The sequence below is a fragment of the Vipera berus genome (genome assembly GCF_964194415.1).
Source record: "Vipera berus genome assembly, chromosome: 1".
Classification (NCBI taxonomy): Eukaryota; Metazoa; Chordata; class Lepidosauria; order Squamata; family Viperidae; genus Vipera; species Vipera berus.
The window spans coordinates 112,561,381-112,576,213 of record NC_138202.1 but is presented as its reverse complement, the minus strand read 5'-3'; the positions used below and the strand labels follow the sequence as shown (position 1 = coordinate 112,576,213).

The window sequence follows — 14,833 nt, the reverse complement described above, 5'->3', positions numbered from 1 at the left end:
GAAAGATGTAGTTTCCCTGCAGAAGAAAATTACCGATGTGATAAGGAAGTAGAAATGTTTTTGTAAAAAAGAAGGTAAATATGATGAGACAAAACCCTCCATTGGGGTTCTGCAGCTTGATACTTTCCCTATGGGTTGGCCTACCTTTCCAGCCAAACTGACCCAGGTCATCTTAGATATGGGTAATGGGAGCCATATTTCATGAAGACATCAGGATGGGAACAAAGCAGCTGGGAAATTAAAGCAAATAATTACCGGTAGCTCTAAATCACAATTCACGTAGCTTTCATTAGAAAGCACTATCATACGTTTTTCACTGCCATGAATACACAGCATGGTCTCTGAAGGGAGCTGCAGATGATCTGAAGTTTTGTTTTCAATAGTTATTTTTGCTGGGAAGAACAGGATAAACCCAAAATGGATGCTTGGATCAAGGCAGAACAGGCAGTTCCAAAGAGTTTGGCTGTATGCAGGCAACGGTCAGAACAGACACTGGCAGGTTTCCTGATAAAAGGCACGCTCAAGTAAAATTATTTCCAGATGCCATAAAATGGCATTGAGAAAAGCTACAACCTGCAAGCAAAAACGTATCCAGCCAACAACATGGGAGGTGAAAAAACCAAATTTGCAAAGGGGCTGAGAGAGATTTAAGGGCGTGCTGGTTTTCAGAAAACATCAGAATTTCAAAATAACCTATTGGCTAATCAAGTGCAGCCATTGCTATCAGTGGAACAAATAGAGCCTAGCAAAATGATGAATCTTGAATCTGGCTGGCCATAGAAAGTACTGGTTTGGCACACCATCCCTTTGCTGAAAGTAAAGAAAAGCCAAAATACTGTTTTTTAAAAAAAAAAACAGAATCTTTAATCTTCTCTATCAAGTCAACAGAATCTGCATTTGTCCCCCCCCAAACCACAGCAGTCCATTTGCTGCCCCCCCCCCTTCAGGTTGCTGGAATTTGGCTGCAAAAATGGTCAGTTTTCAATAGGACATTTTTTTCTCTTTGTTTACAAAAATAAAGGTAGGACCTGCTGTCCTTCAAACATCAACCCAGAGGCTCCAAGGGATTCTTCTAAAGCTAAGACCATATTTGAGGATTGTTTCTTTTTAAAATAATATAAACGAAAGAGGTTTGTCTCACCACTGACTTTTTTCTACCCTTAACCCCCTCCCCCTCCCCCATGGACCAATATGTTTCTGACATGTCCTTTCTGATTAAATTGCCACATGACCAATTGGCCACCTGCAGTTTTCTGTCCTGATCCATCAAAAGTTGCCCATCCCAGCCAGGCATTTTCTAAATTAGTCCAAATTCAGGACAAGGTGTTTGCCTACACTTACACTGCCATTCATTCACTGGATACCAGCATCAAAAGCGCTCAAGGGTGCCTTGGACTGTATAGATACTACCTCAGTTGACAAGAGAGAATGGCCAGGAAGTAAAGAAATAATAAGACAGATTAGGGAAGGTAGTAAAAGGTCATCCAGAAGAGAGAAGGTAGATTACTTATCTGTTGAGATCTACCCAATGCCTAGAGACTACAGTAACTGAAACCATTGTGTGGTTTTATATGTATAGTATGTTAAGCAACCATGTCCTATTTGTGATTTGCTCTTAGAATGAGCAACAGGGCTGAGAGCAGTGACAGATGATGACCCTAAAATTAGCAGAACTCAGCAGCCTAGAATAAGAATTTATGTTGTCATTCTGTAAAACACAGGAAGGAAAGAAAAAAAGTTCTTATTTATCTAGGAAACATTGCTTGTTTTCACAAATCTGCCTGCATAAGAAAAGTTGCCAGTTATTCATAAACCCCATTCTAGCAATTTAATTAGTGTCTAGAATCTGTTTTCAATTGAGCACAAATTATTTAGACCCAGAGGCTGTGTAACACGTATCTTCTCCAGTAGCAGAAGGTAATAATAATGTATATACAGTATTTTCTGGTCAATGGCTTTAAAGCTTTCAAAAACTATTTAAAAATATTCAATATTCAATTAATTGTATTAAATTTGCTTGGTGTGAAACAGAAAGACTGCTAGTCTTCCCTCAGGCACAGAAGCTGGGTGAGTGACCATGGGCCAGTCATTGGAGTTGTTGATGTAGATAATATGAAGGAATATTATGTATACCTTGAGTTGTACAAGTAAAGGTGGAATATAAATCTCAAATAAAATTTTAAAATATTTCTTGGTACAGGTCATTTGTGTAGAATTACACAAAGAAAAATTAAACACGTGTTAAAAAAGAGGCAGTTTGGTGTAGTGCTTAAGGAAGCACATTAGAAACCAGGAGACTGTGAGCTCTAATCCTGCCTTGGGCATGAAGCCATCTGGATGACCCTGAGCCAGTCATTCTCTCTCAGCCCCAGAAAGGAGGCAATGGCAAGTCACTTCTGGAAAAACTTTGCCAAGAAAACTGCAGGGACTTTTCCAGGTAGTTGCCAAGAGTCACTGCTGACTCAAATGCACAAATTTTAAAAAAGGAAAAAATAATTTAAAGGGTGAATTTTCTGGATCAGTTCTGAGCTGCAGCAAAAAATGCTATTCATTACAAATATCCTTCATACTTGAGAGGTGATTCCAAGATTCTAGGTGTTACATATAAGTGGTGGGCACCAAAATGCAAATTGCTGAGTGTATATGTATGCAACTGGAACGTAAAAGCTAGGACATTGCTATAAAATATATTCAGAGGTAACAAATATTACTAATTTCAGTATATCTTCCTGCTTATGTAATATATTCAAGCATTTTCATTGTTATATCTCAACTTTAGAAGCATAAAACTGGAAAGCAATGAAAAGCAATGTACTCCAAGTTAAAATTTAGTTCTAAAAGCAAGGCATTTATATTAAAAATTAAAACCTCACACCCCATTCTCATTTGTTTAGATATTTTATGTTGAAGCCAAAATAAAAGCCTAGTATTAGTTAGATGGAACTACAAGTTGCAAAGTTAAAAATTGACTTCTTTTCAAAATGTATGACTCAATCAAAGATACACAGGTTTTTTTTTATTCTCAGGGTATTAAAACTATGTTTTTTTCACTCTGTAGAATTAAAAAGATGAACAAGTATTGGGCTCTGTTTTATTGTTGGCAAAGGGGCTTCTGCATATCCTGGTGTATATTGGACATTAATATGAAAAAAGGCTGTTTTCAGCTGTCCAATTAATATTCAAAATAGTGATTTTGGTAAAGCTTGTGCTGATGATATAAATATTAATATCGTAGTAAAAATTAAATGGGACTCCAGTCCTTAGGAAAGTACATTAATCTAATTTAATAACAAATTTTGTTACATAATTTTACAAAAATTTATACCAATAGCATATTTAGCATCCATAAAATATAAACAGTGAAATGAAAAGGAGCACATTGGGTGTCTTAAAGCTCCCAATTTTGTAACTTCTGGGTAAAAATGTTTCCCAGATTTCTCTGAAATATTTTCTTTAAAAAAAAACAAGCACAACTTTCTGTAAAATCACATAATTAGTGATGTTGCATTAACATATACAAACAAGCTTAGTCCCACCATCCTGTGAATGCCTTAACTTGGAATGAGTTGAACACAATACATATTTGAAACACCATGCTTGATGAAAAACTAACAAATGGAGCAAATGAGTAAAAGAAGGTTGCTTCCTTTTTAAGGCTTTGTTATCATCTGCCTAAGTCAATATGCTAGCTAGGCTGTTTAAAAAGACCAAAGGCACTTTTTCTGTGTGTGACAAACTGTGTCTACAAAACAGTATATGAATATAAAGCTAAAATATTTAGGAGGTTTGCAGAATACACTTTACAATATAAATATAAAACAGATCAGCATGAGTCTATTATAACAATTCTTGGCAATATCTGCAGATTTTCATGTACATTTACATTACATTAGCAGCAACTGCAAAATACTTAGATACAATACAGAAAGCAGCCTGGGTTTCATTTCTAATTAGAATGCCCTCCGAGTTACGTAAGGTAAAGGTAAAACATAACCCACTTAAAAATGTAAGTTGCCATGTTGCATCCCATGATCCTCCCCTTTCATGTTCCCACCAAACTGGGATGAACCAGCTACTGCTTCTCCTCTTCCCCCCCCTCCCCAATCACTTTTCCATAATTGGTTATTCTGCTTCCCTCATTCTTAGTGCAATAACCAAGAAGATCCTATAGGAAAGTTCACATGTTGCAATAGCCTATAAGGTGGTTAGGTTTGGTTTACTGCGACGTGTGAACCATTATGATTTGTTAAATAATAATTTATAGCTTAGTGTTCTGTAAAATCAGCGGTTTATTTAAAAAAAACCTATGATTTAATGTGAACAGTGAAATATTTGTGTTGTATTCCACAACACAAAAAGTAGATATATAATAGGTCCTGAGGTGGGGGAATAACTTGGAAAAGCTGTTAGCTGACTTTTCCTCTAGTTGAGCTCAAGAGGCTCAAAAATAAAGGAGGAATCACAAGCTTGTAACTTGGCAAGCCTAATTTTGCTCCATTTTATTCCAGGCCCCAATAGTTCTTATTCATTATTTAATAAAATCGATCGTTTTCCCCCTAATTGCAAATAGTTCAATGACATTATTTACAAAATATTTTCAACAAATATAACTTTACAAATTAAATTTGACACCACATTCTGCTTTCCATCCAATACCCCACCCACCCACTCACATCCACACATAAAGTTGGCTAAGGAAACTTCCAGGGAACTTAGCTCCATATCTAAAGGTGCTTTAAATACTCTTCAGATGAAGACTTTTGCTATGTTGTATGCTAAAACCAGCATTTCCTTTCAAAAAGGCTTGGTTGTCCTAATATGTCAATTGCTAAGAGCAGGCTTGCTCTCAGGTCCAGATCAATAGCTACTTTCAGTGAATTATGGATTCTAAAATCTAATGTTCATGAAGATGGATCTAATTGGACCCAAACAAACATCAGCTACAGGGATCAGGTATCCAATCTTTCTATATAGTAAAACCCAGTCTGGCTGGAAAAGATATGCTACTTAAGATTTCACCAACATTGACAATCATTTTTGAAGAGATAAAACATTCAAAACAATCTCCCTAGGGTAATGACATGCCCCACATAGCCATTAATCAAGGCAAGCTAATAATAAGAAAGTTAACCTTTGACACTGCACTATGGCTTCACCTGAACAAGAGTTACTTGCTCCTTAAAGCCAATCAGTTACATTTACATATATATTCATATGTATTGTATTTAGAATGTAAAGATAGGATTCATACTCATAGGGCTAAGTCATAATGTGATTTGGTTCATAAACCTAGCAACTGTAGTTTATTCAATCCAGCTAAGCAAACTATGGCTTAAAAAATGAGATCCAGAACGGGTCAGTTTGCTAGCCATCCCGTTTGAAATCATTTGTAACTCTTTGGCAACATGGCCAATGATCCCAGATTAGGAGGGCTCTTGAAAGCCAAAATTACAATCAACAGTTTGAGTGCTATCATTTCAAAATAGCTTGTAAAAATTATAATCAATACCCTTACTTATTCATGATTTGGTAAACTGTATCTTTTTTCCAACAGAAGAGAGCTGAACTGTGAAGTCCTTTGTGCTCTCTGAGCATGCAGACATTTCATTACCTGACTAGATAATATTATTAGTGCTAGTGAGTGTGGGGTTTGCTCTCTGTTTATATTCAGTAGCTTGCCCTGCCAATGTTGGTGGGAATGTGGTTTTCTCCTTGGTAATGAATCGTCTGCAAGCAAACAACCAAGCTCCAAGTGTAGTGTTTTATGTGATTCACTGAGACCTATGTCAAAAACAAAATGGAAAATATCATAGCCCAGAGTACTACTGATAACAGATATTTTAGCTAAAATTCTAGATTAGAGAGAGAAACAACTTGAAGTAATGAAAATGCGACAATTATTTCTTTGGCAAGATAATTCTGTCTTTACTCAATTCTACAACAACAATTCCAGTTGTGCAGATTTTGGGAATTTATTTGAATTTGGTGGGATGTTTCCCAATTAACATGTTAATCAAGAAAGCAGAATATTTAATTTTCCTGATTAACACAGATTTACAATAGCAAGCAAAATAAAAATATTCAGTATTGTAGCCATAAATATTATAGTACTTCGTTCACATCATTAGCACTAGTTATTTTTTCACTGCTTAAAGCATCCAATTCACCTCTGAATATAGAACAATTTTTCAGCAAGGAGGTTAATATTATCAATGCTTATTTGTCTTTTAAAAGATAAACTATTCATTCAAATTTTAATGCACAGTGCATTTTAGACAACAGAAACCTGGCAATGGTAAATGAAAGCATATAATGTTAAGAATTAAATGGTATCTTTTTATAAATGCTAGACAAAAGGTTAAAGCAATTATAAAACAATTAAATTAGTGGATGCAAATCTCTTGACAATTATGTATGTGTACGTACACGCGCGTGCACACACACACACACACACACACACACACACACACATGTGCAAGCTTTATTTGTAACTCAGCTAGAAATGGAATCCTAGAATTAGAAGAATCTGGCTTTATTACCTAACACCCAATTTGAATTACTAGATATTTTTTAAAAAAATAGTATGTTATGATTTTTTACCTGAGCACTCTGTATTATTTTATCTCCCATATTAAAGTGGAAAGAAAAGTAAATTGGCATGACTGCAAAATACAAGTTTCTTGAGAGATCAGAAGTGATTCTCCTGCACCCAAAGATCCTAATTGCAGCTCCTCAGAATTAAACCACCATATCCAAACTATTAGGAATAGACTGATGGGAATGTATTCAGAAATAATAGAGATCAACCTCCACCCTGTTAATAAGCTTGGAAAAAGTGGCCAGGGGTTGGAGGAGTCTCACCCCACACTTGGCCAGAAATACTTGCTAGTAACCCAGCTGTAAATGTAAAAAAACCAACAAATTTCATCTTTGTCAGTGATTCTATAACTGTCAAAAGCTGGCTGCACCTGCTGTTATGCAGCTGTGAAAACATATTGTAATTTTGGCTTTTCCCTCTTTTTCCAATCATATTTCATTATTTGTTCACACCACAGTCTCCTAAACCTACAAGCTTTTAAACATTCTGTGTGAGGCAATCAAACCAAAGCAGAAGCACAGTCAGTAATGCAAGACGTGTTGCGCATTTTCTTCCTGACCCGTGATGAAAAGCACCTTTCTTTCTGGGTTTTTGTTCCAAATAAATGATCTTTTACTAAATTATGCTGATCCTGACTCCTGTGTTCTCTCTAATATTATATAAAGAAGTTTAGAGATGGTAAAATTTTGATTCTTACCCAATGGAAAATATTGTGGCAGTGCATGTTATGTTTTAAAACGAGAAAAGGTTTTTTTTTTCTGTACAGCCAGGGGCCTCGGTAGATACCTAATCAAGAAATATCAAAATGCATCAATTTGGAAATTGTACTTTATTTTGCTATTCAGGGAACTCTTTATAAACTGTTTTTAATTGGTGAAATGTGTTTCAATTTTTATAAAAAGATTTTTTTTGGAATTTTCACTGGATTTGAAAGAAGAGGCTTTGAGGGATTACATTTTTCTAAACTATTTTAATCTTTCAGAAAATTGATTCACTATTTTTACCCACTTTCCATTTCTATTTCTATCATGAACACCACCTCCTTTCCTCCCTTCTCTCACCACGAAATCTTCTGAGCTGTATTGGGGGCCTTTAGAGAAAGATAAAATGTGACGCAGTGCCTTGAATTCGACAGACCTGTAATGGAAGTGTGATGTGTCTAATAGGACTGAATGGTTAATTTAATTTGGGGAGAAGTAGTTCATGATGAATAATGTAATAAATCTAACACGTATTCCAGAAATCCACTTTTTTTATGCACTGACTCTTTTGGAAAGTGAATGATGGAATAAAACAAGAGAAAGCGTTACAAGAGGAAGCCCATTTTTGTGATTAAGTACCTAGGATCAAGTATTAATCCATACACACAGACACACATACACATACACATAGACACAGAGGAATTTCCCTTGTGTGTATTTCAAATAACATCACCATTCATTCATACATACTTCTTCTTGCCTTTTATATTACTTAAAATAACTTGGCACATTTTCCTTTATTGAACCAAAAGATGATTTCAAAATGTTCCAAGCATATTATTTTCTGCTTCTCACCTCCTTTGGAGGTCAATTTAAATGTTGTGACTTCAATGCAAAGGCAAATTATGGCACAAAAGAATGGATTATTAAATTAAAAAAAATCAACATAAATATCACTTTGCTGTACAATTTTCACAGCCCAGGCCCATTCATTTTTATTCACATTTTTATAAGTTCCCACCCCATTTTAGATCATAAAATATATATTTAAAATCTTTGTTCATATTTAAAAACATATTTACAGAAAAAGACAAGTCCCTTCTGTTAAAATCATGAAGAGTCTGTGCAAGGAGATGGAGGAGGGGGATAGAGGTGGAAGTAGCTCCGCTCAGTAGCTGGAGATGGTGGGCAGCTTTCCTCTGCTGACATGTACTGGCTGCGAGGAGTAGGAGGAGGGGGATACGGATCTGAGTCTGAATTTAAGTCGATGTAGTATTTGTTGGCTTTCCACCGACTTGTGGTGTAGTCACTGTCACATACATCTGTGCTGCAGGGGGTAGTTGGTGGAGCAATCCCTCTGATAAGATAGGGTCTAAAATACAAAATACACATTAATAGCATTGTAGAAAAATTCTGCAGGCTGGGAAAGGACAGAAGTTGGAGACTTTCCACTTCTTTTTATCTGCTGAAAATTAACCACCAATAAACACACAGACATAGACAACATCTACATAAGGTGCAAAGGATCATCAGCAAGCCAAAAAGGAAACAAAAAAATCCCCCAAACACCTCCCCAACAGCAATCAATACCCAGATGAGCATAGATTAATAGCAAGCTTAACATCAGACCAACAATCAAGAAGTAAATAACATGCCCCAATCAATGAACTGCCAAAGAAGCTAACAGTAAACAACCCACCCAAAGAACCTCCAAGACCATTCCCACCCATGCTGGCAGGGCACGCCACTAGAACAGAGATCCCCAACCTTTTGGGCACCAGGGACCAATTCTGTGGAGAAATATTTTTCCATGGACCAGAGTGTGTGTAATTTTGTGTGCAGCCTGCTTCCCATGGATGGGGCTTTGCTTGTTTGTGTGGACCGGTTGCTGGCATGCCGTGGACCGGTGCTGGTCCACGGACCAGGGTTTGGGGACCCCTGCACTAGAATATAAACTGAGGGTAAACCCCACTTCTTATTAGCACTGATGTTACCTAGCTTGGGTTATGAAACAACCAAGCAGAGAGAGCACCAAGGACCCCCCCCATACTGGAGTCCTTGGTGCTCATGTTTTTCTGAGCAGTCTAAAAATACATGTCAAAGTTAAGTCCAATCCTGAAACCTTATTTCCCAGTTCGAAGATTCCACCAATCCATCACTGTACAAAGCTGACAACTGGAGCAATTTTATTAGAAAAAGAAAGTTTTTATTTTTATATCCAAAGCTGCTACATAAGCAAAGTAAGAAGCAGATATTTAAAAACTAAGAGTTAAAGAATCTGCCAAATGATTTTGAAAGCCATTACCTGTAAGACCTTGTTGTTGATGGAATGTTTGAAGAATAAAACATTTCTGTGTTATAAAGGGAGCGATCTGTAGCTGGTGAAGGTGGTGGATTCAAAATCTGTGTGAACGTAAAATGAAATAGTTTAATAATGTCCAATGGGAGCTACTTCCATCAATGAAATCATTTTAGATGCCTGAGGACAAGTTGGCCTTCTGTGCTTTCTTCGGGTAATAATCTAAAGGCCACACTATGAGAATCTGTTTCAAATCTAGATGTTTTTCTAAAACAACAGGACCATTCTATTAATGTGCCACGAGAGAGAGAGAGAGAGGGGGGGAGGGGGGGAGGGAGAGAGAGAGAGAGAGAGAGAGAGAGAGAGAGAGAGAGAGAGAGAGAGAGAGAGAGAGAGAGAGAGAGAGAGAGAGAGATGTTCTGCTAATTATTACATTAAGGAATCAGCAAACATTTTGTAGTAATTTATTTCCATGAAATACTTGGGACTCCAGGGTAAGGGATAGCAGTTCTCCACAATGTTACCATAGTCTGTTCCAGGAGTCCCATCAGAGGTGCACTTGTTTAAATATAAATGTTCACGTTGGGTACATATGAGAAACAGAGAACTGTTCTCCAGCTCCCAACAGCTATTGGCATGTCATGGCTGACTGAGAGTAAACTAGGCGTCTTTGAGCCCAATCTTTCTTTAAGATTGATTGCAGCCCCTCCCTCAACAATTATCTAGCTAAATGTGCTGTGCAAGCAGAGCTAATAGGAACTGAAATTGTAATTGCAATATGATTTATACAATTTTCAACACTTACCTGTGGATAAAATGTGGCTTTTGTACTAGAAGAACTACTAGAGGAAGCTCCAGTGACGTGGTTTCTGTCATAAAGAGGGGCACCACTGCTTCCACCCATTAGGCTCATGGAGCTAATCATGGATTTTCCACAAGAGATGCCTATATGGAAAGAAGAAAATAAGAATGACCTGGAGTCCAATCATATACTCACTGAAATTTACCAAAGCAAATTACTGTGGTAAAATACATCTAGGTGGACTGCAGAATATTTCTTAGTTTTATCACACATCTTTAAAAAATACAAAATTCCCTTTAAATTCTCAAATGTAGGAATTCCTTCCTACACAAACTTGAACATTTTCTTAAATATTAGAATTTAAAAGATCTCTGCACAAGCAATACATATCCTATAACGTGTAGAGTTCTGCATCGTATCTACAAACAATCTTATTCAAAGCACACTACTAGAGGATCTTCAGAGGATATGGCTGAAATAATAATAAAAGATCTCAAATTCTGAGTGCTGGCATTCCAAAGGAAGCAAGAATCCACTTCCAAATATTGCCCTTCGTTCTATTTTGGAAGATTCTAAAATAGTAGTTTGGTCGGAGATTCCACAGCAAGAGCAATATAATGAAGATCATCATATAACCACAGCCAGTTGTTATTTAGCATGTGGCAAAGTAAAAAAAAAATCTAAAACATTACAGCAATACACAGATGCACAGTTACTATTACCTGTAAAGGTCCCATGCTGAGAACTTCCTGGAGCAATGAAATTTAAGGGGACATGAGGGGTCCCACTGACATATTCATGTGGAAAAGGTCCATTAGGGCCAGCATAACGTTGGCAAACCACACGCTGGCAAACAAAATACATGCCTCCCATGACGAAAAGAGTAAGAATAATTCCAATCACAGGCCCAATAGCATTACTGTGGGGTCCAGAATCATCAGAGGATTTAATTTTTTCTATAAAGAAATAAAAGAAATTAGAACTCTTATCTCCTCCTTTTTAACAGCCCTACAAATGTTAGTATAAAAATAGCAGAGGGCCTTTTGGGCAAAGGCTTCCAGTTACTAACAACACAACCCAGACATGGCTGGTGGTATTTACATTTTAAGTAATTTTTTTACTTATGTGAGATACCAGTAGGCTGAAGTTCAATTGTCATCTTTGATGTTGTAGGTTCTGGGTGAAAAGGTTCTCCTCTACAGAAGGTAATACTATAGGAACAATTCCAAGTCTCCACATTATCCCCAAAGTTTATATCTATCTATGGTCCACTCACTGGAGAAGAGCCTAATGCTGGGAAAGATTGAGGGCAAGAGAAGAAGGGGACGACAGAGAATGAAGTGGCTGGATGGAGTCACTGAAGCAGTAGGCGTGAGCTTAAATGGACTCCAGAAGATGGTAGAGGACAGGAAGGCCTGGAGGAACGTTGTCCATGGGGTCACAATGGGTCGGACATGACTTCACAACTAACAACAACAACAAATGGTCATTATTGCAAATTGTGTGCAGATTGGTACTTCTAATCCTAGATGGCTTTGGGTCATCCACTGTATGGGCAACGGATCTGCAATCACTGTGGGTACTTATTTTTTCTGTGCAAGTGGTTAGAGCAACTAAGTTTTAACAATGTGTGCAGTGCCAAAAGGGTAACATTTGTTGAAGAGGATAAGCAAATAATGAGAGTGGGAAGGAGAGGAGCCTATTAGAAATAATGTTTGTATTAAAGTTTGTAGAAACAAATACTAAAAGTTTACTTTCGTCTCCTTCTGCATTAAAGCACTTTTCTCCTGTCACCTCATATCAGCTGTCTAGTATAGTAAACCAGATGTTGCCTTCTCTTTTATCATCTTTTTACAATTCACTGTAAATGAATCTTTCGGTAAACTTACTAGCAAGGCACATGTGGCTGAAATTATTATTATTATTATTATTACTGTACAAAGGAAGAAAGATGTGGAATTCTCAACTGTATCACCTTTCTAGTTAGTGAGTGACACCTTCCCCTCTCACAATATCTGCTTTAGCAGCCTTTGTCAATTGGCAGAGTCCACAAGTGTCACCTTTGACTATAACTCAACTATAACACACTGATAAGGGTCTACTCAAACCTGGAATCAGTCCTACATCACTTAGGAGCCCCCAAGCTTTAATGAATTCAAAGAAGCATTCAGACAGAACTAATATTTCATGCATGTTCTCTTAATAATTTCAATAGTCCTTTTCAGTGTTCAAAAGGCTGTTCAATGTTTACTTCCTGTTACTCCCATGAAAATTCCATAGGGCATATAGGGGATTTGATGGTGACTGGGTCATGATAACTTGTGGTTTTTCCATAATAAATTGGCCCAAGGAATACATACTCCAAATTATTTTAGGTCTTCTTTTTTGACCATGGGATAATGAGACTTGTAATCCAAGGCACCTGCAAGGCACCAAATTGGGGAAGGCTAGTTTGCAATCTGTAGCATTTTATTACAAGGACCCTTGTGCATAAAATGATCTCTATTGCAACATAGTTATCAATGGCAATCACTCTAATGGAAAATAGCCAGTTCAATTCCTTTTACAACTTTCTGGAGGTTATCAGAGGGCTGCTATCTCTAAGTATTTTTTCCCCTCAACCCCAATATATACAGGGGTCCTAGGGCTGAAAATACAGAATTATTATCAAACTATCTACAGTCATAAAATGGCATTTATGGTTAGCATAAATGTTGCAGGGATAAAAGCCAATCTGAAAAGCCACCAAAGGTCTAGGCGGACAAGAGGGAATTGCATCTGCTTTGGCCTTTTGATAATAGATTTATTTTACACAGCTGTTTTTTTCACAGGATGTGGATTTGGCTACATCTGAAGAAAGAAAAATGACAGCTTTCTGAAAACTGCAAAGCACCATTGAAGATTACGACATTTCAAGGACAGAAGTATTAAGCCTCAGCAACAGCAAATAACTATATTTGCTTTTCTAGACTTAGAAAATAAACAGTGATCCTTGGATCCGAACTTGCCTTTATGAAATCTGATAGGTTCCAGTTGTGTTGGGCTGAAAATCTTCAGAATTTACTAATTGTTGGCTACGTTGGCTGGGAATTCTAGGAATGTTAGCCTTACACAAATTGTGTAAAGATAATTAACAATACCAACTTACCGGTAAAAAGTGTCTTATCACACAAAAGTTCATCAGAACCATCAATGCAGTCCGGAAAGGAGTCACACTGCTGTTTTTTGAGAATACACTGGCCATTGGCACACTGAAAGTGATTCTGGAGACAAATAGCTGTGAGGAGGTGGGTGGGACAGAAGACAATCACAATTTTTAATACTGTCAAGATACTGTCAAACTTAAAACTAAATAATAAACACATCATTTTCTTCAAGACAGCATTTGTTTTATAAGCCTCCAAGAGCCACAAATAAACATTATACTTGATCCTCTTAAAAATCAAGCATCTGGCAGAAAACATAAATGCAAACCACTCACAGTCTTCTGTTAAGCAATGAAGATATGGGAGGATGAATTATCATAGTGTCAGTATAGAGTTTACTTTAATCCCTTAAAACAAGGATGAGCAACCAGTCTGTGGTTTGAGGGCACAATTTAAAAAATATAGGGGGGAAATAGAACAGAAGGCTACGAGGAATGTGACAACCATGGCCTGACATCATGTGAGAGTGCATAAGAAGAATGTTTTATTCTACTTTTGGAATGGGTGTTTTATTTACCAAGAGTATAAAAATAAAACTCAATAATGAATTATTGCTACACTGATTAATTAATTCATTACATTTGCTATTATTTATATGCTTTTTCTGGGAGGTTCTGGATGGCTAATAATAACTTCACTGAATAAGAAATCTCCTCAGCAGTAGCAACAAAAAAGCCCATTTGATTTATTAACCATTCACCATAAAACAAATGATCAAAATTATACACTGAAGAAAATGTACAAATCAAATTGCTCTCCTGAAAATCAGGAGGGAAGGAGAAGATCTCCATAGGGAAGGCATGCCAAAGTCTGGAAGAGTGGATAGAAAATGCTGGCTTCTGAGGTCTCATCCAGTAGCATCCCTATATAGGACAGGATCTGGAGGACCAGCCCTTATTTGATCTTAATGGACAGCACATGAATGTGGGAAAAGACAGGCGCTCAAATAATGTATGGCTTTAAAAATGACAACCAGAATCTTGGAATTGCATCCAGATGCCAACCAGCAACCAATACAAGTCCTAAAGCAGTTAAACCACCCAAGAATATTGGGATGTACCCATCACTGCTTGGGACTCTGCATTTTGTATCATTTATAGCTTCCAAATGCAGCACCATGTAAAGTGACTGTAAGGAGGGCCCCACAATAAAGACCCCAATTGGAGCATGAGACAGAATTAAACAAAAACCCTCTTAGTCACAGCTGCCAGCCCCCAGGTTGCAAAC

At 37.1% G+C, this 14,833-nt stretch overlaps 1 protein-coding gene across 3 annotated transcripts in view; it reads right to left on the bottom strand.

Moving 5' to 3' along the window:
* Positions 1-3,264: 3,264 nt before the first annotated feature.
* LRP5 (LDL receptor related protein 5) overlaps positions 3,265-14,833 on the bottom strand; it is a 131,131-nt gene continuing 119,562 nt past the window's right edge. For all 3 annotated transcript variants that reach the window (XM_081313606.1, XM_081313605.1, XM_081313607.1), the window contains 5 exons: positions 13,549-13,677; positions 11,123-11,356; positions 10,404-10,543; positions 9,605-9,702; positions 3,265-8,671 (listed from right to left, as the gene is read on the bottom strand). In XM_081313606.1, coding sequence (XP_081169732.1) covers positions 8,410-8,671; positions 9,605-9,702; positions 10,404-10,543; positions 11,123-11,356; positions 13,549-13,677 — 863 coding nt within the window. In that variant the 3' untranslated portion in view covers positions 3,265-8,409. The remainder of the gene's footprint in view (positions 8,672-9,604; positions 9,703-10,403; positions 10,544-11,122; positions 11,357-13,548; positions 13,678-14,833) is intronic.